At 56.5% G+C, this 24,969-nt stretch overlaps 11 protein-coding genes across 11 annotated transcripts; 5 read left to right on the forward strand and 6 right to left on the reverse strand.

Moving 5' to 3' along the window:
- Positions 1-1,299: 1,299 nt before the first annotated feature.
- On the forward strand, positions 1,300-2,378 carry PG997_010534 (uncharacterized protein; the record flags this gene model as incomplete). Its single annotated transcript, XM_066814849.1, has 3 exons — positions 1,300-1,341; positions 1,406-1,843; positions 2,016-2,378. The coding sequence occupies 3 exons, from the start codon at positions 1,300-1,302 to the stop codon at positions 2,376-2,378; spliced, it is 843 nt and encodes a 280-aa protein (XP_066666811.1).
- Positions 2,379-4,550: 2,172 nt separating this feature from the next.
- Positions 4,551-6,368, forward strand: PG997_010535 (gamma-glutamyltranspeptidase; the record flags this gene model as incomplete). The annotated part of the gene is made up of 3 exons (XM_066814850.1): positions 4,551-4,945; positions 5,029-6,185; positions 6,217-6,368. 3 exons carry the CDS (start codon positions 4,551-4,553, stop codon positions 6,366-6,368), a joined length of 1,704 nt encoding a protein of 567 aa, XP_066666812.1.
- A 1,146-nt stretch (positions 6,369-7,514) lies between these two features.
- On the forward strand, positions 7,515-8,472 carry PG997_010536 (PHB depolymerase family esterase; the record flags this gene model as incomplete). Its single annotated transcript, XM_066814851.1, has 3 exons — positions 7,515-7,676; positions 7,742-8,065; positions 8,140-8,472. The coding sequence occupies 3 exons, from the start codon at positions 7,515-7,517 to the stop codon at positions 8,470-8,472; spliced, it is 819 nt and encodes a 272-aa protein (XP_066666813.1).
- Positions 8,473-8,846: 374 nt separating this feature from the next.
- On the reverse strand, positions 8,847-10,865 carry PG997_010537 (glycoside hydrolase family 43 protein; the record flags this gene model as incomplete). Its single annotated transcript, XM_066814852.1, has 1 exon — positions 8,847-10,865. One exon carries the CDS (start codon positions 10,863-10,865, stop codon positions 8,847-8,849), a length of 2,019 nt encoding a protein of 672 aa, XP_066666814.1.
- A 1,376-nt stretch (positions 10,866-12,241) lies between these two features.
- On the reverse strand, positions 12,242-14,114 carry PG997_010538 (uncharacterized protein; the record flags this gene model as incomplete). The annotated part of the gene is made up of 2 exons (XM_066814853.1): positions 12,242-13,118; positions 14,089-14,114. 2 exons carry the CDS (start codon positions 14,112-14,114, stop codon positions 12,242-12,244), a joined length of 903 nt encoding a protein of 300 aa, XP_066666815.1.
- A 135-nt stretch (positions 14,115-14,249) lies between these two features.
- Positions 14,250-15,293, reverse strand: PG997_010539 (uncharacterized protein; the record flags this gene model as incomplete). The annotated part of the gene is made up of 1 exon (XM_066814854.1): positions 14,250-15,293. The coding sequence occupies one exon, from the start codon at positions 15,291-15,293 to the stop codon at positions 14,250-14,252; it is 1,044 nt and encodes a 347-aa protein (XP_066666816.1).
- Positions 15,294-16,925: 1,632 nt separating this feature from the next.
- Positions 16,926-18,147, forward strand: PG997_010540 (uncharacterized protein; the record flags this gene model as incomplete). The annotated part of the gene is made up of 5 exons (XM_066814855.1): positions 16,926-17,000; positions 17,176-17,228; positions 17,398-17,576; positions 17,636-17,712; positions 17,767-18,147. 5 exons carry the CDS (start codon positions 16,926-16,928, stop codon positions 18,145-18,147), a joined length of 765 nt encoding a protein of 254 aa, XP_066666817.1.
- A 1,460-nt stretch (positions 18,148-19,607) lies between these two features.
- On the forward strand, positions 19,608-20,456 carry PG997_010541 (uncharacterized protein; the record flags this gene model as incomplete). Its single annotated transcript, XM_066814856.1, has 3 exons — positions 19,608-19,936; positions 20,064-20,196; positions 20,250-20,456. The coding sequence occupies 3 exons, from the start codon at positions 19,608-19,610 to the stop codon at positions 20,454-20,456; spliced, it is 669 nt and encodes a 222-aa protein (XP_066666818.1).
- A 261-nt stretch (positions 20,457-20,717) lies between these two features.
- On the reverse strand, positions 20,718-21,854 carry PG997_010542 (uncharacterized protein; the record flags this gene model as incomplete). Its single annotated transcript, XM_066814857.1, has 3 exons — positions 20,718-20,955; positions 21,295-21,606; positions 21,694-21,854. The coding sequence occupies 3 exons, from the start codon at positions 21,852-21,854 to the stop codon at positions 20,718-20,720; spliced, it is 711 nt and encodes a 236-aa protein (XP_066666819.1).
- Positions 21,855-22,810: 956 nt separating this feature from the next.
- On the reverse strand, positions 22,811-23,992 carry PG997_010543 (squalene-hopene-cyclase; the record flags this gene model as incomplete). The annotated part of the gene is made up of 1 exon (XM_066814858.1): positions 22,811-23,992. The coding sequence occupies one exon, from the start codon at positions 23,990-23,992 to the stop codon at positions 22,811-22,813; it is 1,182 nt and encodes a 393-aa protein (XP_066666820.1).
- Positions 23,993-24,048: 56 nt separating this feature from the next.
- On the reverse strand, positions 24,049-24,822 carry PG997_010544 (uncharacterized protein; the record flags this gene model as incomplete). The annotated part of the gene is made up of 1 exon (XM_066814859.1): positions 24,049-24,822. The coding sequence occupies one exon, from the start codon at positions 24,820-24,822 to the stop codon at positions 24,049-24,051; it is 774 nt and encodes a 257-aa protein (XP_066666821.1).
- Between the last annotated feature and the right edge of the window lie 147 nt (positions 24,823-24,969).

A 24,969-nucleotide genomic window follows, 5' to 3' on the forward strand; every position in this document is an offset into this window, starting at 1 on the left:
TGGGTCAAACGCGCCCTTAGCCTCTCGGGGGATTCGTCTCTATCGTTTTGCTTGGCAGGACAGTCTTCTGCTGGCGTCGGTTGCAGCTGAGCTAAATGGCAGGTCCGAAGATGCAGAGGGCAATGTGACATGTGCCAGTTCCCGAGGGCACATTTTGACAGGAATAGATAGCATTGAGAGCGTCCTGGCGCCCATCGGATCAGCCGCGGGGCAGCGAAGTCTAAAGACGCCAGTATTCCGGCTATGAAGCACGACATGGTCCGAGTAAGGTGCCTCCTCTGACTGCGTTCCTTCGAGTCTCCCAGAAAAGGGCCGCTTCATGGGGCGTGTGGCGGGTGCCTGACGCGTCCAGCCATTGGCTCGACTTGCTTGGTAATCCAGAGGCAGACCAGGCCTTGCATGACTTGACTCTGACAAGGTTACCTGGGCAGTAGACGATAGACGATACTGTCTCGACCTGGCCAGACATGAGTCCTGGGCGGACCACATGTCGATGGAAACCGGGAGCGTTCCAACATGCATGCAGGGTGGGATTAAGCATACCGGACAGGAGAATGGAGAAAGTCAGGGTGCCGTGGGTTCGGACTTCCAAGCTTCGCACCAGGCAGAGGCACTAGGAAATTCAAACCGTTTGGCGCCAACACCCCGAGGAGCTTAAGGGCGCCCTGGGCTGGTGCTTAGTCGTTGCTCGGGCTAGTTACTTCCCAGAGAAATCTAGTGTTTAAAATAGCCATGACAGACTACAAGCCACCGTGACCTAGCGTCGGCTTCCACAATCCCATCCCATCCTGTTCTGCATTCCGATATGGAGGCAAATGGAGCAGGACATCCATCTGCTCTCCTCTGCCGGCTCTGACGCAGACAGGCAAAAGTCTAGACGGGCTGCAAGTCATCTGGCGCGCCGGGGCCGGCGAAAGACTAGATGCTTGTATCGGTTAGCCCAACTCAAAATGGCCAAGATGGGATGGCCAAAGGACGGTTGGAAGTGCTGACTAACCGGCCACTACTCCACGGCACGAGAAAAGGATAGAGAGGGAAGATGCCACTAGGCCTCGACTAGAAGGGCCAATGCCGAGGGGGAAAGCTAAACCGTATGTAATGCCCGGCACCAAAAGCCCATCTCGGAGAATACTTATAACATTTCGACTTCTGCCGTTTCATGAATCTGACAGGAGACCAGAAAACAAAACGGATACGCACCACGCCAGCCCAGGAGAACTTGCTACTTGACAGGTCCTCTTTATTCAACATACCACACCAGCAGCCTAGTGCCCATCTCCGCCAACACATCTATCCACCATGAAGTTTCTCTGCTTGCCCGGTGCTTACGGAAGCGCAAAGGTAGGAAACCACTCACTCCCATAATCCAAGATTCCAAGACGAGAGACTGACGATGGCCTCACAGAACTTTGGCGTCCAACTGGGACCCTTCGCCAAGCATGTGGAGGACAGGGGCCTGGCCAACTTCACCTACACACAGGGCGTGCACGAGGTGGACCCTCCCGCCGGCTGGGAGCACTACTTCGGCGCGCGCCCCGTCTACCGCTTCATTGACTGCACCAGCGGCGACGGCGGCGACGCCTTCGAGATCCTCCGGCGCGTGCGGCACATCCCCCGCGGCCTGACGCCCGAGGCGACGCTGCGCCTGTTCAAGAAGGAGGACGACGAGGTCTTCGACACGAGCAGCGCCCAGGAGGCCCTCGACTCCATCTTCAAGACCATCGACGAGGACCCCGAGGTCGACGCCCTGATCGGGTACTCGGAAGGCGCCATGCTGGCGGCGTCCATCTGCTGCGAGGAGAACCGACGGTTCGAACAAGAAGGCATCCCCAGACGCATCAAGGTAAACCACATCTACCCTATCACTTCCTGGCTATTTGCTTTTGAGTCGATGTGTGTTGAGTTTGCTCGTTCGAGTCACTTCTGCTGGCAAGCGCTGGCAAGAGTCGAAAAACAAAAGGGCAAAACAGCAAGGGAAAAAAGGAAAAGAAAAAGTTATCTAATCACTTATCTAGTTTGCCATCTTCTTCGCCGGGTCCCCTCCTCTGGCTATCGAGGATGGCGAGTGCACCGCCAAGCTGGCCGACGAGTGCGGCCCCGTCATCGACATTCCGACCCTGCACGTCTTCGGCACCAATGACCCCCTGGTCTATTGCGCCGTGGCCCTGTACAACTCGTGCAACCCCGACACGGCCGAGCTGTACGACCACGGGCTGGGCCATTTGGTGCCGCGTGACGCCGACAACGTCGAGCAGCTCGGCGATATCCTGCAGAAGATCATCAAGAAGATTCAGAAGGCCGAGACGGCGGGCACGGGTACTCCCTGCAGCGAGTTTACCGAATTCAGCGACTCGACCGATTGCAGTAAGTCGGATTGAAGTAGTCGACGTCATGGAACCCGTTAGGGCCTGGCGTGATGCATTTGTGTTGACGGCATGGTCAGGTCGCTAGACAGGTTGCTAAGGGTGCTGGGTGCGAGGCTGGATTGGGAATAGGGGGACTGGAGATTGGATTGGCTTGGGGGAAGGTGTAAGGATATTTTGACTTTACCACTACATGACCACTGCAGATACCAAACCACATAGGAACTGAAGTAATGTATCGAGACTCACGTGAACAATAGAGGAGTTGCACATTTCCTTACCCGATGGACCTGAGCCGAGAGTGTCTATTTCACTGACGATGATCTTTCCCAACCAAGTGAAGTCGAAATAGACTCTTCTGGAGTGATGCGGCTGCATTAGTGCAAAGGGAAGAGCCCAGATAGCCGTTCATGCCAATCTGGATTTGTGTCAGACTTGTCCTAGAGCGGCACCGCCATCACCCAATTGAATATCCATGATGCGTGCAGTTACTGTATCCGACTTGGACAGCCCTCACCAACCTAGTCAGGATATCCCAAAAGGGTGATCGGGAGAGTTCAGGTGCTTCCGTCGGACCTTGATTCGATGCTCGCTTTGGCCGGTGGACTTCGCTAGCGACTCAGTTTTAGCCACTGATGTTCTGGACTTATTCAGCGCCAACCCAACCGCCCACTGAGTAATCGTGTCTTGCAGGCACTTCTATCCGCAATCGGAACAGCGAGAGGCCTCAGCCAGTATGGTCATCTCCCAGTCGCTCTCTTGTGTGTGAGATGGAATCCGCATTGTAGTATGTGAGGCCGGGAGGGAACCCCAACTGCTTCGTTGGGTCCCCCCGCACTTCATTATCGTTATCACTGTATGTGGCCAGTGGCCAGAGACAAAGGGATCAACCAAAACCCATCCATGCAGATGCAGTGCGACCCTGGCCTGCCACCATGTCCGGCGCCTGCACTACTGGTGATGCCGTATTGATCCCCTTGAAACCACTGCCGAAATGTGGTTGTTTTTGAGACTATACGCCATATGCGATGCAGCCGGGCAATGAGCACAAGTACAGCCACTCAAGCCGGCAGTGCCGCGCTGGCCATTTGGCTGGAATGGCCAAGGAAACAGTCCCACGCGTTGGAAAGATCTAGCCGATCGATCCGATCCAACGTATCTCCGCCAGAGCTTCGACGACGAGCCGCGTCAAGATCACGTCGAGGCAGAAAGACAGTCGGCTGCCGGGATTGGTCTGTATCTGCTAGACTGGACTAAGGAACACCAGTGATAGGCCATTGCAGGGCATCATGCCAACATCACCTCCTAGCGAACAAGATAAATGAATCAATTCACGGATTGACTCGAATTGATGGCAACCTCCCGTTCTGTTCACATCAGATACGACGCTCTCACCCCAATTTGGATGCTGTTGATTGCCCATAGGTCACCCCCACTGGCTTCGCGACTCGGCCTTGGCGAACAGTGCGACCCTGCACTCAGCAGCAGGCTGCATCGACTCCCGCCGTTGCATTGGGTCTCCAACCGATATGATATAGATTGTGACGCTGTGTAACTCGAGATAGAAGCACTGGATCGGCAATTTCATCTGTCTCATCCGCATATTGTTCTACAATAGCCCGCCTGCGGCGTATCTCTCACCGCTGGACATGCTCAGCACATTAGCCAGTCTTGTTTCTCTACTTACTTCGGTCGCAAGTGCAACTGCGCGATGCGACACAGGCCTGTGCTATCAGCGTCGATAAGCCATTCGTTGCCTTATCGCATTGCGTTTAGGTTCAAATCTGCAGGCTAAGTAGCTTGCTAGGTTAGCTGCCAGGTCCGATTGCTTGTTGCCGCAGCGATCACCACCTCAGCTGTAGGGAGCTGCCTCTTTAGGACTAAGCAGCCCATCTGCACCACAACCGTGCCGCATGTCTCCTGGTGAGGTGCAGATGTCGTGATCACTATTACCTATGCGAAAACAAAAACCGGGGGCTGGCTGATAGCTGAGAGGGGTCGGTCGCGACTGCATGATTAGAATGCGCAGTCGCTGCATAGATAGAATAAGTATCTGCTGTCTCAATCGATGCAAATTCCGTGTCGCTCTTCACTCTGCCACTCTACGTTCACGCTCGCTCAATCGTTCCTGGTCCGACAATCTCCGTCGCAGCCGAGCCCGCCAGTGCAAGTAGGAAAGAGACGAAGATGCGTCGCGGCACACCTTCCCAGCTGCTAACGGCGGCCCATCTGCTCGGGTCTGTCCTCGGAGCAGTCTGCGCGCCTTCGCCGCCGTCATACAGCAACCGTGGCAGCATCCCCAAACTCGGCGCCGTCGCATCCGAGAGCTCCGTCTGCAGCAGGATTGGCGTTGACCTGCTCGAGGCCGGTGGTAATGCGGCCGACGCCCTGGTCGGCACCGTCTTCTGCGTGGGCGTCGTCGGCATGATGCACAGCGGCATCGGCGGCGGGGGTTTCATGCTCGTGCGCGCGTCCGACGGCACCTACGAGTTCATCGACTTCCGCGAGGTCGCTCCCGCGGCGGCGTTTGAGGACATGTACAAGAACAACACCGATGCGAGTCTGTACGGCGGTCTTGCGAGGTAAGTCACATGCACACGAAGTCGTTCCTTCGCAGCTAGTACCTACAGAGGGAGACGGCCTGGCTTACAAGACCTGGATTTAGCGGGGTGCCCGGCGAGCTGCGGGGCTTGGAGTACCTGCACACCAACTACGGCGTTCTGCCCTGGGCCCAGGTCATGGCGCCGGCCATCAAAGTCGCCAGGGACGGATTCCGCGTCACCGAGGACCTCGTCCGCTACATGAACACGGTGAGCGGCGACGGCAAGTTCTTCACCGAGGACCCCTCGTGGGCCATTGATTTCGCGCCCCATGGCTACCGCGTCAAGCTCAATGAGACCATGACCCGCAAGCGGTATGCCGACACGCTGGAGGTCATCGCCAAAGAAGGGCCCGACGCCTTCTACAGTGGCGCTATTGCTAAAGCGACTATTGCCGCATTGCAGGCTGCCAATGGGACCATGACGACGGACGATCTTACGAATTACACGGTGGCCCTGCGCAAGCCGTCCAATATTACCTACCGTGGCTACAAGCTGACGGCCTGCGGTGCGCCGGCCGGCGGATCCGTGGCCTTGAGTGCCCTCAAGATCGTAGAGAGCTACGACGGATTCGGAGACGACTCGCAACTGAACCTGACCACCCACCGCCTCGACGAGGCCATCCGGTTCGCCTACGGCGAGCGCACCAACCTGGGCGACCCCTCCTTCCTTGAGGGGATTCTAGAGTACCAGGACTCGATGCTCTCCGACGCGACGACGGCCGAGATCCACGCCAAGATCTCCGACACCACGTCGCACAACGTGTCGTACTACGACCCCAAGGGCATCGAGAGCCTCGAGACCCCGGGCACGAGCTACGTCGGCACCGCGGACAAGAGCGGCCTGGCCATCAGCCTGACGACCACCATCAACACCCTGTTCGGGTCGCAGGTCATGGTGCCCGAGACGGGCGTCATCATGAACAACGAGATGAACGACTTCTCCATCCCGGCCTCGAGCAACGCCTTCGGCTACATCCCCAGCCCGGCCAACTACATCCGCCCCGGCAAGCGCCCGCTCTCGTCCATCTCGCCCACCATCGTCGAGAGCGCCGACGGGAAGCTGTACCTGGTCGTCGGGTCAGCGGGCGGCAGCCGCATCATCACCGCGACGATCCAGAACGTTCACAACGTCCTCGACCGCAACATGACCACGCCCTGGCCCTGGCGCAGCCGCGCCTGCACGACCAGCTCGTGCCCGACCAGGTCTCGTTCGAGTACACGTACGACAACGGCACCGTCGCGTACCTGAAGGGCTCGGCCACAACGTGACCTGGGTGGCGCCGGGCCAGAGCACGGCGCAGGCGCTGCGGATGCTGCCCAATGGCACGTTCTCGAGGCGGCCGGCGAGCCGAGACAGGCCAACTCGGGCGGGTTCGCGGTCTAGCGCCGGACGGAGGAGTTAGGACGGAGGATTAGTAGGGAGTGTCGCGCTTCAATGAATCGTTCGTCGTTTGGTGGTTTAGCTAACTGGCTGTCTGACGTGAGCTAGCGACGTGGTCGGGACCCTGGAGAAACTCGTACGTCAAGAAGACGGACCAAAAAAAAAAGCCATCTCGCCCCATGCCATCCCATCTTCGTTTCATCGCTTGTCAGCCTCATCGACTAGCCTGATGCCGGCACAAACAGACAAGCCCGTCCGTTCCCGAGGTTCTTGTGTGCCCACCCGGACAAATGATGGCGTCGCGTGATTGGTGGAGTTTCTAAATTTACCCGTGTCGAAACACTAGCCCCCTTTACATAAACAACCCAAGCCCACTTGCCATGCTCCCCCACTCTCTGCCACTCTCTCGTCTCTCTTCTGCCCATGCTAGCCCCCCGTCGCAGGTCGCCCAACTGCCGCTGATCGCTCCCTGTCCGGCCCCTACCGAATCTCGGTTCGCACCCACATCAACCCATCGACGGAAATCCAGGAACTGTTGGCACGTCCAGTTTCTTCACGGAGTAATTGTTCAGACGCGTCGTGCAAGGCAGAAGCAGCTCTCTCTGGGTCTCTTGGTCGGTCTTTTTCCTTCCTATCAATCGACCATTCATCTCCTGCACGCCTTGCCCAGTCCACGTACGTAGCAGCCAGACCCATCAACGGTTCGTCTAATAAATTGCAAGTCTGCATTTCATGCGGAGCCCCTGGCCGTGCCGCGGTGCCACCCTTCCATAATGGCATTTCACCTTGACCAAGCTTGACCCGACAAGGCCACTTGGCGACCCCCAAATCAATGCAGGAAGGTCGGCCCATGGATCACTGAACTACCCTCGGTAACCGGTCCATTGTCGGGCCAGGATCGACAGCCAGGGCGAGCCCAGTTACGGAGTCCCTGCTGCTGCCCAGAAGCGGGCCTGCCTGAAGGGCAGGGCAGGCAGGCAGGCAGGTGTAGAGTTGGTGTTGTACCTTGTTCGTGGAGGTAGGTCGACCCTGGATGTCTGTCAGTGGCAGAGAGCATAAAGTCAAGATGATCCCCGGCGCAATCCCAAGAAAAAGAACTTACACACAACCACACAACTTCCTCCCACTACAGTCATTCATTCCAACCCAACTGAGAACCATCGTCATCATGGTCCGAAACGCTCTTTTCTCTTGCGCCGCGGCGCTCCTGCTTGCCTCTGCGCAGGCCCTCGAGCCCGTCTACAACTGGGGCGGCCCCAACCCCAGCAACCTGCAGCTGGAAATCTACGTGCCCCGTAACAAGGCGCCCAACCCGGCCCTCATTCTCGCTGTAAGTTCTCACCATGGTTTTTCATCTGATTGCGAGAGCCTCGTCCACTAACCTCACGATCACAGCTCCACCCCTGCGGCGGCTCGGGACAGCAGTACTCCCACCAGGCCGACTACACCATGGACGCGGAGCAGCACGGCTTCATCGTCGCCTACCCGACCGCGACCAACGACAGCAACTGCTGGGACAACTCGTCGCCCCGCGCGCTCAAGCACGACGGCGGCAGCGACCCGACCATCCTGAACAACATGGTTCAGTACCTCGTCGGCAAGTACAACGTCGACAAGACCAAGATCTTCGCTACCGGTTCTTCTTCCGGCTGCATGATGACCAACGTCCTGCTCGCCACCTACCCCGATGTCTTCGCCGCCGGCTCGTGCTACTCCGGTGTCGCCGCCGGCTGCCTGATCGGCTCCCCGGCAACAGCCCCACGACCTCGGACCGCACCTGCGCCAACGGCAAGATCAACAAGACCGGTCCCGAGTGGGCCAAGATCGTCCGCGACATGTACCCCGGCTACACCGGCAACTACCCGCGCATGATGACCTTCCACGGCACCGCCGACAACCTCGTCTTCCCGCCCAACCTGGACGAACAGCTCAAGGAGTGGTCCGCCCTCCTCAACGTCGGCTTCACCATGACCGCCCAGAACCAGCCCCAGCCCGGCTACACCAAGATCGTCTACGGTGACGGCTCCAAGCTCATGGGCTTCATGGCCCAGAACGTCGGCCACACCGTCCCCGTCCACAAGGACCTTGATCTCATGTGGTTCGGCATCACCCAGGGTCGCGTCTAAGTTAGTAGAGCGATGTCAGCTTCTACTGCTGCGCGACGAGTGGCAGCTCAGCATGTGAACCATAAGACTTCTCTTGTGCTCTACTACCATTTTTAGAACATTTACTGTACATATTCTTTCCGGACATACTACAATCCAAGATGCGGATCAGGAAATATACATAATTTCCTAAACATCAACTTTGTGCCTTTTTATTGATTAATGTTTCGTAAACATGTCTGCTGTCGTCAAGAAACCAAGAGGGGAGTAAACCAAACTGACCACAGATGTGTCAGCTATCACATGAATGGCATCTGCTCCTCTAGTCACTGGTTGCTCTCATGATTGATCAATTACTATTTAAATTGTAGATATCTACTTAGGTTGCACAAGCCCTAACCCATTAAGGTACTGCCTGCGGCGGCATCGCTCTCCAAAGTCGGCACGACCTTCTTGATGAACCCGGTGCTCTCGTCAAAGTAGAGACGGTCAATGGTGGCCTCCCGATGCACCCCGTCCCCGTCCGGGATGGCGAGCCGGTGATACGCAATGTACCAGTCGTCGGTCCCTGGCACGTTGATGGTGGTGCTGCCGCCCGTCCCTAAGATGCCCTGCGACGCGTCCTTTTCCAGGATCAGGCCCCGGTACGTCCAGGGGCCGGTGGCGCTAGTCGACGTGGCATACCCCATGCGGTAGTTGGGCGACCCCGTGTCGTCGATGCAGTACGTCATGTGGTACAGCCCGTTGCGATAGACGACGAAGGGGCCCTCGCGGAAGTCGGTCAGCCCCGAGATCCCGGAAAGAGTCGAAGCCTTGATCGAGACCATGTCGTCGGCCAGCTCGGCGAAGACGGGACTGCCGTTGCCCCAGTACAGGAAGTACTTCTTCGTCTGCGGATCGTAGAACGCGCCCGGATCGATGGCCTGGCCGGACTTGACCGCCTCGCCGTTGGTGATCATGGCGGTGGGCTGCGCGACAAATGGTCCCTCGGGCGAGTCGGCGACCGCCACGCCGAGGGTCTTGCGGTCGTACGTCGGGTTCTGCCCGCTGAAGTAGAAGTAGTACTTGCCCGCGCGCTCGACGATGGTGGGCGCCCAGGCGTTGCCGACGGCCCAGGGCACGTTGCCGCTGGTGCCGTTGAGCGTCAGGATGGGCTGCTCGCTCTTGGTCCACTGGACCAGGTCGGTCGACTTCCAGACGTAGAAGGTGTTGCCGCCCCAGCCTGGAAAACCGTCCGTGGTCGCGTATATGTAGTACGTCTTGCCGAAGACTGCGATGTTCGGGTCGGCCCACAGGCCGGGAAGGACGGGGCTGCCTTCGCGTTTCGCCAGAGCAGCAACAGAATCGCGCTTGGCGAATGCGGTCGTGAGGCGGGACCGCTCGGCGGCAGTGATGGGCATCACCGTTCCGTGCCGCGGGCTCTTCGGCAGGTTGTGCGAGCTGGAGACTTTCCAATCGGGTTTGGCGATATCCGCCGTCTCGAGGGGCACGTAGTTGCCGCTGCCGTACTCGTCGACGAAGAGGTAGTACTTTTGCCCGTTCACGTCCTTGGGGTTGGCCTGGAAGACGGTCGGGCCCTCGACAGCAGCGAGGCCGGCGTTCTTGCCGATGCACGAAGCGACCGTGGTCCATTGCGGGAGGGCCGCCAGCAGGGTGTCGGAGCGTTCCTGGATGATGTCGGTGCAGCCCGTGACGGACCCCTCGTCCTTGGTGAAGCGGTAGTACACGTCGCCGGCCTTGAGGACCGTCGTGTCTATGCGCGAGGTGCCGGCGTCCTGCCAGACCTGGGCTTGACTAAAAGTGACGAAGTCGCTCGTCGTCGCGTACATCATGCGGTGGTATGTGGCGTCGGTGTGGTTCGGGTCGCTCTCGGCGTACAGCGCCGACGCCCAGAAGACGACATACTTGCCGATCTCGTCGTCGTAGTAGGCCTCCGGGGCCCAGGTCATGCCGGCGGTCGGGGGCGAGACCTCGACGTGGCGCTGGGCGGACCAGGTGACGAGGTCGTTGGACTCCCAGATCTCGAGGAAGCGGCTGCCGGTCTTGACGGCGTCGCCCCACGAGGTGCCGGACCCGATGGACAGGTCCGTGGCGATCACCCAGAACTTTCCGCCGTCCACCGAGCGGATGACGAAGGGGTCGCGGAGGCCCTTGGTGCCCATGGTGGAGGTGAGCACGGGCTTGCCCCCGTTGAGCTCCTCCCAGTCCAGCGCATTGTTGCCGTTGCTGGCGGCGAAATGGATCTTCTCGCCCTCGATGGAGTTGCCGGTGAAGTAGGCAAAGAAGTAGGCTTCGTAGTCGTCAGCGCGAGCTTGGATAGAGTCTTGAGCTTTGGTCCAGCTGGGAAGCGCGGAGCCCAACGAAACAGAAGCCGAGCCAATGATGACCGACAGCAGCAGCGATAGAGAGCGCATGATGGCTGGGTTGAAGAATCACGACTGCGCAGTACCTACAGCCAATACTAGGAAGAGCCCTTCATGCAGGAACGGATCTGCATGTGCATCCTCCCTTATATATCCATGAGAGATATATATAGACAGCGCATCTATATCACTGCACATATACACTCGTAAATTGTGCTGGGTGGAACTGCCCGTGTCGTGGCCGTTCAATGCTACCGGCATTGCTGTCCGGCGCTCTCTAGATCCGGTCCTTCTCGCGCGCAGTGGGCCTGACGACATTGCGCATGGCGTTTGTGTGTCTGCGCTCGCTTTAGCGGATTGTGCCAGCCCTGCTTCTTGTTTTCAACGGTCGCAGCCGTGGAGGGGCTTCATTTTACCACCAATCCAGCATCTCAACCTCGAAACCAAGATGTTTGGTTCTGGTCACGAGCGAGTATGGGCTGATCATTGCCCGTCGGGGGGCCGTCGGGGGTCTGTCCTGGTCAGATCTGGCGCGAGATCTTACTCGCTTACCGTTCTCCGCAGACCCAAAACGGCATTTTCCCTTTCTCCACAGCGTCCATCCTTCCATCAATGTTTCCCCCGCATAATGCGACGCTGCGCGATCCCGTGATTTTCCATTTGTCATGGGGTGGCATGCAAACAGGAAACACATCCGTTTCTGCTCTCGCCGCGAGAGCCGGGCTGTAGACATTGACAAGATACTAGACGAACCATAACTGCAAGCCTGATCTGATGGCCGTTAAGATAGAATGGCCTTGGAGTCTTGCTGAGGTATTCTACTCATCTCACATATTTGAGCATCGACTTGACTATTTCATTCAAGTGTTTCGCGAGTGATGGTATCAAGCACAGCTTTTGGTGCTTAGGTCTCGTTAGTCTAGGGCCTTGCCAAAGAGACCTTCCACTTCTGGCCGGGGATCCGGAGCCGACGTCGTGGGGTCGGACGTCAGATCCTCTTGGGCGGGTTTCTCATGGGAACGACGTCAATTGGAAGACCTGATAGGGCCGCTTATACGGCTGTAGTACCCCGATAGTGATCGGCGGATAGTCAGGTGAGCGTGACTGGTAGCTCCCAAGCCTACTTGCACATGAATAGTCGTCATTGAAGTCTCTCATGTGCCGAGCCTCGGAATTGACTTATTTGCTTGTGCGACTTCACCAGCTGAGCAGCTTAAGGACATGCGCTGCATCAATCAGTGTTGATGAGCGACAGAACGAGAGGCTGAGCTCTGCCGAAACCCCAATGTACCAAGGGGTACCATCAGGTATGCATGCGATAGGTATGGTGGGTATGGTCTGGTTGTTCTCCTCTACAATCTCAAGTCTTCCACTACCGTCTCTCTACCCCTCAACGCCAATTTTCAGATGAATATACACATGACTTCTTAGCCATTCCCCTTCGTAGCCCCTGCATCAAGAGCCGGCCTCCTGGCCACCACGATGACCGCCTCCAAGACGCGGCTCCTCGCCCACCATTCAAAGACCAGCCTAGCGACGTTCAGCGAGCCCAGCCCGAGTCCCACGTCCCGCAGCTCGTCGCTCCGCTTCCGCATGTACCGGGCCAGGGGCTCAAACACATCTTCCGTGACATCGTGGAACTCGATGCGGCCGCAGTCGTACCCAGCCTCGACCAGCATCTCGGCGTACCGCTCGCGAGTCATGAAGGCGTGGACCGGGCACTCGCCCATCCACGCGACCAGCTTCAGGGCCCACCGCTGGTGGAACCACGCCGCGTCCGACAGGAGCATGTCGAACGCCATGACGGACGCGTTCAGGTCCTGGGCCGCCAGGGAGAGGACGGGCTTGCGCGACGGGTGGAAGTGGTAGAGCGAGTCTAGGGCGAGTACCCATGTCTCGTCCTGGCTGCTGTTCTTGCCGCTCTGCTCCTTGGCGTTGAGAGACGCAACGGACTTGTGCAGGTCCTCGGGCCACGAGCTGGCTTGCGCCGCATCTTCGCAGAAGATCTGGACGTCTCTCTTCTTATCCTGGCTGGTGCAGGGCCCCAGGCGGTTTTGCGCAAACCGATACTGGCGGTAGTTGAGGGTGATGCCGACGTATTTGAGCGGGATGCGCGCAAGTTGGACCAGAAAGGCAGTCTGGTCGCCGCATCCGTATCCGAGATCAAGAATCGAAAGACTCTTGAGGCTCTTTCGTAGTTTTGGCACTTCTGGCGACTTGCCCGTGTCGTCGAGCAGTTTGGCCTTTTTGAGGACCTCAATCAGGAGAGCTTGGCAGGCCGTGGGAAAGTCGTCCGTGTCCCGCCTGAACAAATCAGCATGTCAGCCAAAGAACCATATGTCAAGAGAACGGGACACAGTACCAGAATCCCATGTTCATCCACATGGACTTTGGCGGGAGCTCGATGTTGAGCTTGCCATGGTCGAGACTGTAGAGCCGGTCGTTTCGTTTCCCCAAACCCCCAGTCAGTGGGCGTTTGGCGGGTGAATCGGATTTTGGGCCAGCTTAGGCTAGGGGCTAGGATGCCAATAGCGAACCCCGCCAAAACACACAGAACGTGAGTCGTGCTCAGGCACGAGAGGAACGCCCACATGCTCACAATAGCAATGGTGTCTTATATACATATGATAATCAAGAGTAGGCTATTGGTTGAATAGCTGAGAAAGCTGGAACCGATCATTGGGAGCAGATCTATCAGGTGTCCTTCGTCTAGTCTGTTCCGTCTGGTGTGTTACTAGAAAGTCGAGAGAGAGAGAGGCAAGCGACTTTCTTTATCGACGGGTGCACTGGACTTGTCGGAGCGTCGGGCCCAGCGGCGATGCAGCGCGAGGTCAGTCGAGCACTTTTCGTTGGGTTTAGGGGCAAGCCCCCCCAGAAGTTTCAGCAGGTCTGGGCTGTCAAACTCAGAAGCTCAGCGGGTGCATGGCGGGGAAATGCGCATCTCGGGCATCTGTCTGCTTGTTTCCCATCAAGACCAGCCATCTATATGATAACATGACACATGTACCTACATATCTCTCGTATGTTCAGATCACACTGCCAGATGGTTGTCATCGGAAAGCTGAGTGGGTTTGTACTTGCATGCAAATCTGCAGGCCAAGACTACCAATTCGTTTGACGACAGATGGCAAGAGAGCGCTGTGGCGCTTGCACCGCGAGTACATGAAGCACAGTGAGTCAACTCATGCTGCATCGCAACGTCCAGCATGGGCTCAGCAGGGAAGTGTTAGACAGAAGTGATTGGATTTTCAATTCAATGCTAATGAGAATGCACAATTTTCGCTGTTCAATCTTCTGCATCTCTGTGCCAAGGGATGCGCACGCCAAAGTCCTGCACGACTCGAACCGCCGACACGATGCAGCCTTCGAGAAGAACCATGCCATCCCAACACCAACCGCCCGCCAGCCACACACCGTCATCGCCATTATGCCAGCCTACGTAGTCCCTGGGACTGTTAATCTGGTCCCTTTCTGGCCTTTTTGCATCACACTGTTAACAATCTCTTGGCTTTCGGGCGTTCTCAGCACTCTCCAGAACGCTGCCCGATGAAGGACATTTAGTTCCCCAAACCCTCCGGATATGGAGGTCGCCACCACGGCGCCGCAGTTGACTGTGTGCAGCGCTTCTGTACAGCCTGAACCCGTGAGCTCGGACCTGAGAAGCAGAGTGTCGGCGACCAGTGCATCCACGCCTGCCGTGTCGTTCTGCTTGAAACTGCGCTCTGCAACGCGGAGCTTTGTAGACTTGTCTGCCCCTTGTAGGACTGCGCTTTCGACGATCCTGGTGGGCATGCGTGACACGACAGACCGGAGCGGAGCATAGACCTTCGCCACGGCACACGGGTCGATGGCCAGCACGACCCGGTCAAAGACCTCCTCCACCACGTCTTCTCCCGGGCCCTGCGTCCAGACCAGCCTGACCCGCGAGCCGCAGGACTCGACCAGGAGCACCTCAGATGACAGGCGTATATCTTGACTCTCCGAGAGCACCGTGACGACATCCTGCACTCCGTGAGATACCACGAAATGATCGGTCGCGAAAATGCCTCGCTGGTACCCAGTCAAGTCGCTCGCCGGGAACGCCAGTAGCTCCTCGTGCGAGCAGGTCGCCACACTGGACAGGATCGGGACCATGTAGCGGCGGACGAAGCGCTGCGGCACTCTCATCCGCTTCAGGTAGGCACCGTAGCTCTCGCCCGCGCGGGGGTCCGCGAGGAAGCAGCATAGCGAGTACCAGGCATAGCAAGCCAGTACAAAGACGACTTCCAGAAGATGGCCCGCAGCGTGTGCTCCGGGCGGGCGGACTGGGAGTATCCGGTGATTGTTGGATGAGTGGATGAAGTACGGCGGCGAATCTGCTCCCGACAAAGACGGCGACTTCTCTTCGTCATTCCGACCTCCATACAACCGGGCAGTGACGTCTGAGAAAGCGAATAGGAAGCGCTTGGCGTGGTACCGGATCCCGAGATGGTCGTACATGGCTATCAGGTTTCGGTAAAAACCCCCAGCGAACGCTCTCATGGGCAGATCCACCCGGCTACACGTCCTGTCGCGCTCATCCACCAGTGTCACCGAAGCGGCATCCAGTGATATGCGGTCGCCCTTTCTTTGGTGGTTAGCCCCGGAACGTGTGTTTGAAGAGGATCGAGTGACATACCTTTTCAAATAGCGTGACTGAATACCGCTGAAGTTCGTCTTGTCGGAGGAGGTAGCCAGTCACCAGGCCGGCCATGCCAGTTCCGACAATGGCCACCTTGACCTTGTCGTTTGACGGTGTCATGTTGTCAACAATTCCTGTCTTGATCCTTTGCGCTCCATCGGCCTTCGCACACCACGGTGAGTCTTCGGTCATTGTCACTGGGTGCGGAGTCAACCTGCCGTTTCTCATCAAATGACGAAACTTGCAAGTTGCAAGCTGTTACGCCGACACTACAGCTTTCCTCCAGAAGAGTTATTCCAAATGCCCTGATCAGTTTGGCCAAACTTTGCAGTTTGGACATCAACACAAAGCTAATGCTCTGGCCTCGTTTGGTAATCAACAACGAGGCCGCCTACATCAGTCTGCAGTAAAGGACGGTTTCATCTCAACCTACCCGTTCAGTAGCTGCAGCGAAGCAGACGGGCCACGTACGATCCGATGGCCTGCAGTCTTGTGTCCAAAGAATGACCATGGTCAAAGCATGCGCAGACATGTTGAACCAGCAGAGTTGCCATCCCCTACAGAGCATATGCCACGCGAGTTCTCGATGGCTTTCGAAGACGGCGAGAATGGCGCCGCCCAGATGAAGCTCCCGAAACATTGCAGACTCACCCTGGCCTGAGTCGGCTTCAAACAAACGTCTCATGCACGAGTCAGGGAAGAGGGTTCTGGCCCGTTCAGAAAAACCTTGCTCTGCCCATGGCCCTTGCTCGACCAGTAGAGTTATTTTTACAGAGACTAGAGGGGCTTTTAGATTTGAGGCTCAATGGCTTACGTCTCGTCTTGAGTCTTGATACTTCTTGTCACGAACTCACCATATCGAAATGACGCGCAATATTGTCAGCTCCATGCCTTACCGATCTTTGCTTACACCTGCCAAAGTACAATTGATATTTTCGGCTGCACTGCTACACTCCTTACTTCTGGTTTGAGGCTCTTAGCGGGCCTTCCCGCATCGAGTTTTCGAAAAGATGTTTCCCAGTCTCAGCCGCACGACATAAGAACTGTGTCCCAATGATGTAGCTTGGCCTGCACCCCAGACTACTGCACTTGCACCATATCACATCGTTTCGCATAGCTTATTGGCCATGGACGCCATCTCCACCATAGATGTAGGAACCGTATTCGATTGACTTCTTGTACAATAAAGCAGGCTTTGGGTTGAGGTCAGACTCACCAAGCCATACAACGATCATAGCTGCCCGCCCCTGGGATAGTCCTGTCATTTGGGAATTGCACACGGAGGAAGAGGCAGCTGTGGCTGAGGCCACTTTTCCCGCAAAGGAATGTCATATATCAATTCCGGTACCCTTTGGCCCCCATTCCTGCTCCAACTGGTGTATGGGAAAGAAACCATCTGGTTGATTGACCATGTTCATATCGCAGATCAGGCTGGATGACTTGGACCAATCATGGGCTGTCTACCGCCATTTGGAGCACACCTTTCAGCAATAGAAGTCCTAGCAGCCTCCAAGAACCATGGCTGGGTTCGTGCATGAGAGCTGGTGAAAGTACATACCGACATCACAATGCAACACGAGGCATCCAATTCAACGGATAAGGCAAAGAGCGGCTGGGATGCTTACATCAGAATCAATACAGATATATTGAGTCACATGCCAGGAGTAATGCCTTTCGGGTCTAAGATACTGTTGTGAAAAGGTGCCGCCTAATGCCGAGTACGCCGAGTACTGGCAGGCGTCTCACTGGTATAAGTACGACAGCTGAAGGCCTGCGCTGATCTCAATCTGTTTGTTGTCCTTCTATTTTGTCTCATCTGCTTAGAGTCACGATTACGGCATTCACACACTCCACTCTACGACCCATAGCTCAATCACACATTGAGTGAGATGACAATACCGCGATGGGCTTTGAACTGAATAGGTACCCCAAACAGCTGGCCGAGTTCATCACCATCTTGGTTTTAACGCCGCTTGGGATCGCGGTGACGGTGCTACGCTTCGTCGTAACGAAACGCAGCTCACGCGATCCCGGACTGGAGGACTGGATGGCACTTTCGGCCACTCTTTTCATATCCTTAACAAACTTAGGATCTTCGAGTGGTAAGTGACACTGTGCAAGTTGAAGGGTCTTGAAAGCTTTAGCCCTAACGTTTGTGCAGCAATCGGCATTCTAAACGGGCGAAGTATTGATATAGAGATCGCAGAGACCCCAGGCGACTACGAGCACATGCGCAAGGTGCGATGGCAAGACAACCTCATATGCCCACCTGTATGCTGGTCGTTGCTTTAGTGGAACTTCGCCAGCCAGTACTTTTACTTTGCCCATGCTCTCTGCGTTAAGCTCAGTGTCCTGGCACTGTACTATCGCATCTTCAGAGTACGGCAGGACTTCAGAATCTGGATTTTCGTGATAGGGGCATGCCAGACCATGCTGGTCATGGTAGCCTGTGTATTGCAAGCCTTCCAGTGCCAGCCGACGAGCAGCTACTGGGATCTCTCCGTCTCGGGCAAATGCATGGCGCCGGGGCACTTTGCGCTTATCGGCGAGACACCGAACTCGTTGATTGATTTCGCCATGGTGTCACTTGCCATTGTCATGATACGATCGCTTCAGCTCCAGCAAAGCACAAAGGTCAAGCTCCAATTCCTTTTCGGGCTTGGATTTCTGTAAGAGTCTTCTAGCTCCATGACACAGGTACTGTGGATGCGCGTCGCTGATCCTCTCTATATCAGAGTTGGAATCATAGGGTTTGTGAAAGTCGCCATCACTTACTCGATAACCGCCAATGGTAAGGATAAGTGTATACTTGCCCCTTTCTAATTCGATCATCCTGATCGCTAATATGAGAATTCACTTGCAGAAAGTTTCAGCATGGTCGGCATCTCTGGTTGCGTCCAAATGTTTGCCTCGTTGCTTTGTTGCTGTCTTCCAGTGTTGAATAGTATGTTTCCGACATCCGGCGCTTGGAGACGACTGTCTGCCCAGATAGCCAACTATGTAACGTTCAAGGATCTCTCGAGGCGACATGAGTCTAGGCTAAACCAAACCAAGTTTCAGCTGCTGGAAAGGGACCTCCGCTGATTGGGCTACTTGTATAGAAGGCATTCATAGAGACTGAGATTATGAATGGTCTAAGACACCGTAGTACGTATTGTGTGGGCAGGCTGGGCAGGCTGATTGGGACCGCGATGGGTTGATTAGATGCTGGGGATTCTGATGGACGCTTGGTGACTCGATGAAAGCATTCAAAAATGCATGGAAGTCATGGAGAATTGACAAAAGAGATAGAGATACTTGCGGTTGATGTTTGATGAGGCCGCGCTGCCAGAGGCGTTTGTTCAGGCGGTGGTTGAGCAATTCGGCCTTGTCGACCGGCGTGGCCAAGTGAATCTGTGCGTGGGCTCCCGACATTGTGTGTATGTGTGTGCGTGTATGTGTATGTGTGTGCTTGCTTGTTTGTTTGCTTGTTTGCTTGCTTGCGTGTGTTTGGGCTTGCTTGCTAGCTTGCCTGTGCGTGTGTGGATGGATGGATGAATGGATGGAAAGTTGGAAAATAGATTGCAAGATGAGATTGAATTTTGAAGATTAAAAACAACCCTAGCCCCCACTGGCAACAATTGCTCTTTCCCTCCATCCACTGCCTGGTATTGTTGTGTGTGGCTCTGTTCACAAATCCTTCACGAGTGCTCGAGTGGACCTCTACTGGGCTCAGGAGGCAGTGGTGCTAAGCTGCTCATTCAGGTGGCAAGCGTGGAGATGCATCGCCAATTGCCAATCATGGTCGTGGCCAACACTAGAATCACTCGGGGCAGCTATGGCATTGCAGCATACCATCTGCTTGGTCGTTTTCCAGGTACTCGTAGCTTGTAGACATCACACTGAGCTCTCGGCAACTAGATAGCAACCAATAATGCCAACACATCTCTACATGGTTCCGTCGAGCGGTCTCCTCAAGGTCTCATGGATAAGACTTGATCACAACCACATACTGTGGTTACTTAGTGCTCGACGTGGGCCAATGTAGACCAGGCGTTTGAGCTTACATTAAATGCCTGGGCTCAATTTGATAAAATGGAATTCAAAGGACGGTTCGGAAGCGCAACTTGATTCCGCTGTGCCATGTCGCCGACATGGAGTGCAAGTTGTTCAAGAACTTTGACCTGCTGCGCTACCTGACCGACTCTGGTGTGCAGATTGTCGGTATTCCGCAGTGGCAGGACTGGGTCATCCATGTGACGATGTCCTGGGGCGTCAACTGCACCAACCCGGCCTCCTCGAAGGTGCTCAAGTCCCTCGCTGTCAAGTACGAATGGACACACCCTGACACCAAGAACGTCTACGATCCCATACAAAACTCTGACTACGATGCATACCATACTATCATCGCCTACCTGCGCACAACCTTCATGCTCTTGGACGTTGCTCAAGCTTTCAACGGTGGTGAACGAACTCCTCATAAGTACGCCCTCACGCCGCGGTTCAACACAGTCAAGCTCTTGCGCAACATTGCACACTACGGCCAGGATCCCAGGGCACCCAAACGCTAAGCTGATGGGGAGCCTGCTGGTCGGCCTGACCCTTCCAAGCAACCACGTGATTGTCCTCTTCATCGCCGTTCCCGATCTGTACGCCGGAGTGGTGGAAGCCACACCTGGCATGAATATCCAGGTCAATACATTTATGTTTGCCAGTTTTCGTGCTGTATTCATCATCATCATGGTAGGAAACCCCCAAGCAATGTGCAAATGTCCTGTTCCAGTACCCCTTTCCAGACACTTCCTCCAGCGGCCATGCGCGATGCCACCATACATCTTAAGAAAGAAAACCAAACGAAACGAAACGAAACCGAGACTGACCATGGCGACACACGCACCGGAGTGCCCGCACCCTCCGCCACCCCCGAAGCCCCGGAAGAACCGGGCACTGTCGAGGGCAACGGTGGGATTGGGCACCCGGCCGCGGCCCCAACAAATACATGAGAAACCCAGACCAGAACAAAATTATCCTTCCGTATACGGAACGGCGTCCCTTGCGAAAAACTTCTCCGAATCCGAGGTGTTGTCACCAGAACGATAATCATCATCATCATCGCTATCCTTGTGCTTGCGCCGGGAACGGCGATTCTTGCGATTCTTGCGAGGTGCGGCACGTGCCCGAGGTGGGCGAGATGGGTGAGATGGGTCAGCGATGCCCGTCACCGCCTGATTATAGTTCCAGGGGATGGGGGCGGGAGAGTATTGTCATTGATTTGGTGGGGGAGGCGCCGGGACTGGAAGATGTGAAGGGGCTGGTGACGTTTGCTCTGTCGAGAGTGAACCCGACAAAGGAATAGTCGAGGGCAGGGGTGAGACGGACTTGGTGGTGATACTGGAAGCGCTGCGCATCTGTGAGACAGGCGAGGGCCAGCATGCCAGCACACGCGAAGGCGGCCTTGATGCAAGTTGAACACGGGAAACACTGTTGTATATCCAGATGCAACTGTAGGTCGAATAGGTTTGTGAGCATCTATCCAAACGGAGCAACGGATGTAGACTATTCCAGCTATTCCAGCAATTCCAGCTATTCCAGTTGTTCCAGTGTCCTGGTTTGATTATCCCGGTTACTATAGTCGACTTAGGTGGTTGCTTATTCCGTTTATTCCGTTACGTTCGTTAGATGTCGCTGCCGTAGTTGATGAAAGTATTCACTGATGAGACTGGCAGGTCCTGAGACCATGCGTCACCCGCTCCTCCACCAGCGCATGGTGCTTCTTGATGTATCGAGACCAGGTCTGGCCTCTATCTCCTGGACCAACCGACCCCGCACCCCCGGAAGAACCGGGAAGTGACGAGGCCGGCTGGCCCGCGCTGGTCTTCGGCTTGTCGTTGTCGCGCAGCCACTGCTCGAAGGGATCGAACCAAGCCAGGCCGATCTCGGACGGTGCACCGGAGTGGCCTCCGCCGGGGTGTGGCACCTTCCAGCACACGTTCTCGAAATCCAAAAACATGTAAACCACCTCCTCGGATGGGCGCCGGGCGAACTGCGACAACACGGCCGGGCGGTCGACTGGCAGGCCCAGATTGGCCAAGTCCTCGAGCGGGCGGGGGGGGCGGCCGCGACGTGTCGGTGGGCGAATGCCCGGGGAGACCGCTACATATCCATTGTTAGTTGACTGCTTGCCAGAAGGGGGTGGGTTAAGTGGTTAGAAGATGGGCTGGTGAGACGAAGTATACTCACGAGAATGGGCGCAGAAGGCCCCTTTGCCAAAGCTCGCCAGTGCTGGGGACGAGGGGGTCCGGCAGCCTGGCCTTGTTAACTGGCACGGCCAGCGCCTGCGCCTTCTCCACCTGGGCGCGCATGTAGCGCTCTTGGTACTGCTTCTGCTGCTGCTCGTCCATGGTGTGCGTGCGTACGTGCGTGCGCGTGTAGGTAGGTAGGTAGGTAGGTAGGCAGGCTGGCTGGCTGGATGGATGGATGGGTGGGTGGGTGGAAGGATGGAGGGCAAGGACTGGTTTCTTCAAATTTAAAAACACCAAGCATCCACTGTCAACAGTCTATTGTTTACATGTCTACGCTAGCGCCTGTTGTGACTCTATTCACGCGCCGTCCGAGGGCCTCCACTATTGACGCCTCTTTGTTGATTCTCACGGCTCTGCAGATGGGGCCTCCACCAGACACCACGTCATTGTTTGCCTTGGGAAGGTCAGTGGATTGACTTGAAAGCTATGTAGTGACTAGGTAGTCCAATAGGCAGCGACGGCAAGCTGGTTTGGATTGCGCTCACGTAGCCAGCTGTCAGGTGCAGGGTTGTGACAACACCACCGGCCGGAGCCTCAGTCCACGCGGTGGAACTAGTCAATTGAAGCCATACACGCTAAGAGGTCACGACCAGTAGGTTGGCTGGGCCTCTCCAGCTGACAATCGATGAGGTCAAGACTCGTCACAAGACAGCCAAAGCCCTCCTGAAGCGACTCGAAGCGACTGGACGATTCTGCTGCTCAGCAAGCGGCATCTGACTTGTGAACTCTAGTATACTGACATAGTGTTGTGGAAGACTTGGTGCCGCGAAAGAGCCAACCCTGACTTGTCTATGCTCAACTACTTGCTATGGTGATGCTACGGTGGCCCATGTGAAACTGGAGGACGTCGGAGTCCTCTTCTCCAGTCTGGCTCAATTGACGAGAAGATCAACCAGGTCATCACAAGACATAGTGAGACTTCAAGACCAAACAGGTTGATAATAGCAATGAGATAGCATTCTATATCCGATTTCATTTATCTACCCAAACACTAATAAAGAACTGATGTCGGGAATTCAATGCGTTACAATCTACCTCTCACCGTAGCTGACACCTCAATGTCCACCACTGGTCTCCAAATTTCGATGAACTCTTTCCTTTTGAGCGGCAAGATACTTGCTCAGAGCCATGACCGGGAACGCATGATGATAAAGCGGATACCCCAAGTACAGCACTTTCGGGAAGCCGGTGCCGGTGTAGACATCCGTCGGCCACGACATCCCGCTGCTGGACTCGACAGTCTGGTTCCTGACAAGCCACGAGATCCCGTCCTGGATCGCCCGGCAATGCGCGGGGCGGAACAACAACAGCGACTGGAGCGCCCACGCCGTCTGAGCAGCCGTGCTCAGCCCTCGCCCTGCCAACTTGGGGAACTCGTACGAAGCCAACGTCTCGCCCCAGCCCCCATCCTCATTCTGGATCGACTCGAACCATAACACCGCCGCCTTGATCGAAGAACACACTTCCGGGTCAGACTTGCCAAAGTGCACGAGGCCGCGGAGCACGTTGCCGGAGCCGTAGATGTAGTTGTTGCCCCAACGGCCCCACCACGGACCAAACTTTTCTTGCTGTTTCAGGAGGTAGTCCACGCCGCGCGTTGCGGAGGCTGCCAATCTCCTCTGCAACACCTCGCCCAGGCGCTTCGCTCCCTGCGCCAGCATCTGCCCAAAGCACTCCAAGATGCGGCCGGTGACGTCCGCCGTGCTCGGGTCGCACAGACTGTCCATGTCGCTGAAGGGGATCTTGTGCAACCACAACTTGTTGTTATAGCAGTCGAAGGCGCCCCAACCGCCATCGTGGTTCTGCATCCCCATGATCCAGGCCAGCGCGCGGACGCAGGAGTCGGACTCGAGCCACTGGGCGTCCTGCTTCGCGAGCGCCATGACGACCACGGCCGTGTCGTCGACGTCGGGATACCACTTGTTGTGGTACTGGAAGCTCCACCCCCGGCCTGTTGGCAGGGGGCTGTAGACGCGCCAGTCGCCCTCGGGGCCCAGGAGCTGGCGGCACTGGAGCCACGCAGCGGTCTTGCGCATGCGGGGGTCGGAGCCCACCCCGGCGTCGCACATGGAGACGGCCATGAGGGACGTGTCCCACACCGGCGACACGGTGGCCGTCAGCCTCTTGCCACCTTCGTCCTGCACCGCCAGCCGTTCGAGAGCAGCGAGGCCGCGCTGGATCACGTCGTGGTCCAGGGTATACCCTTCGAGGATCAGGGCCCACACGCTGCCGTGCATGGGCGGGAAGAACCCCGCCCAGTCGCCCTCGGGCTCTTGGTGCTCCAGCAGCCACTCTACGCATTTGGCCAAGGCCATTTTTCGAGTCGGGAAGTTCCTGAGCCCCCGGCGATGGCGAGAATCTTGTCGACGGCCGTGAAGAAGAGCTGAATCCATTCCTTTTCCCACGCGAGCGTGGACAGGGGCGGCGCGAAGGGGACGTTCTTGTTCTTCGGGTCGACCCACAGCTCGTCGAGGAAGTCGTTGTCCGGGCTGCGGCCGTTCGGGAGAGCGTACAGCGGCTTGTGGTGCGCCACGATGAGGACGGGGATTATGGTGCTCCGCGCCCACGAGGAGAGATTGTAGATGTTGAGCGGGCACGACGCGGGCATAAGGATGAGCTCGGCCGGGAGCTGCGGGATAGCTTCCCATGGGATCAGCCCGAAGGTCGCGAGGAAGAACCGCGTGAAGAACCGGACTTTGGCCAAGCCGCCGTTGTCGATCATGAAGTCCCTGGCCTTGAGCATTGTCGTTTCGTCCGCGGAGACGCCGAGGATCTTGAGGGCTAGGTACGCCTCGACGGTGGTCGAGACGTTACCAGGAAGTTCTGGCGCCAGACCCCAAGAGCCGTCTTCCTTCTGGTCTCTGAGCAGCCATAGCTTGATCGCATCGCCGTCCGAGGCCAAGTCCAGGCCGACGGCGTACTTGAACATGACATACTGGGAGGTGAAGGTGGCATCGGACGAGACCTCGGCCACCCAGTGCCCGTCCTCATGCTGTTGGTCGAAGGAGAACTGTACGGCCTGCTCCAAGGCGTCTTGAGCCTGTGTAGGAAGCGACTTGTCTTCCATGTTGGTTGTCTTAGGGGGTCCATGGCTTAGACTGGGACCGGCCAGAGTGGTGTGATATACCGAAGTGTGAGTGGGGGAAGTTGGTATAGCGAACACCAGAGGATAGATAGCTTCAGCATCATGCAGTTCTGACTCGGGGTGCAGATT

This window comes from Apiospora hydei (assembly GCF_038363865.1).
Source record: "Apiospora hydei strain CBS 114990 chromosome Unknown utg000007l_segment0_segment0, whole genome shotgun sequence".
Taxonomy (NCBI): Eukaryota; Fungi; Ascomycota; class Sordariomycetes; order Amphisphaeriales; family Apiosporaceae; genus Apiospora; species Apiospora hydei.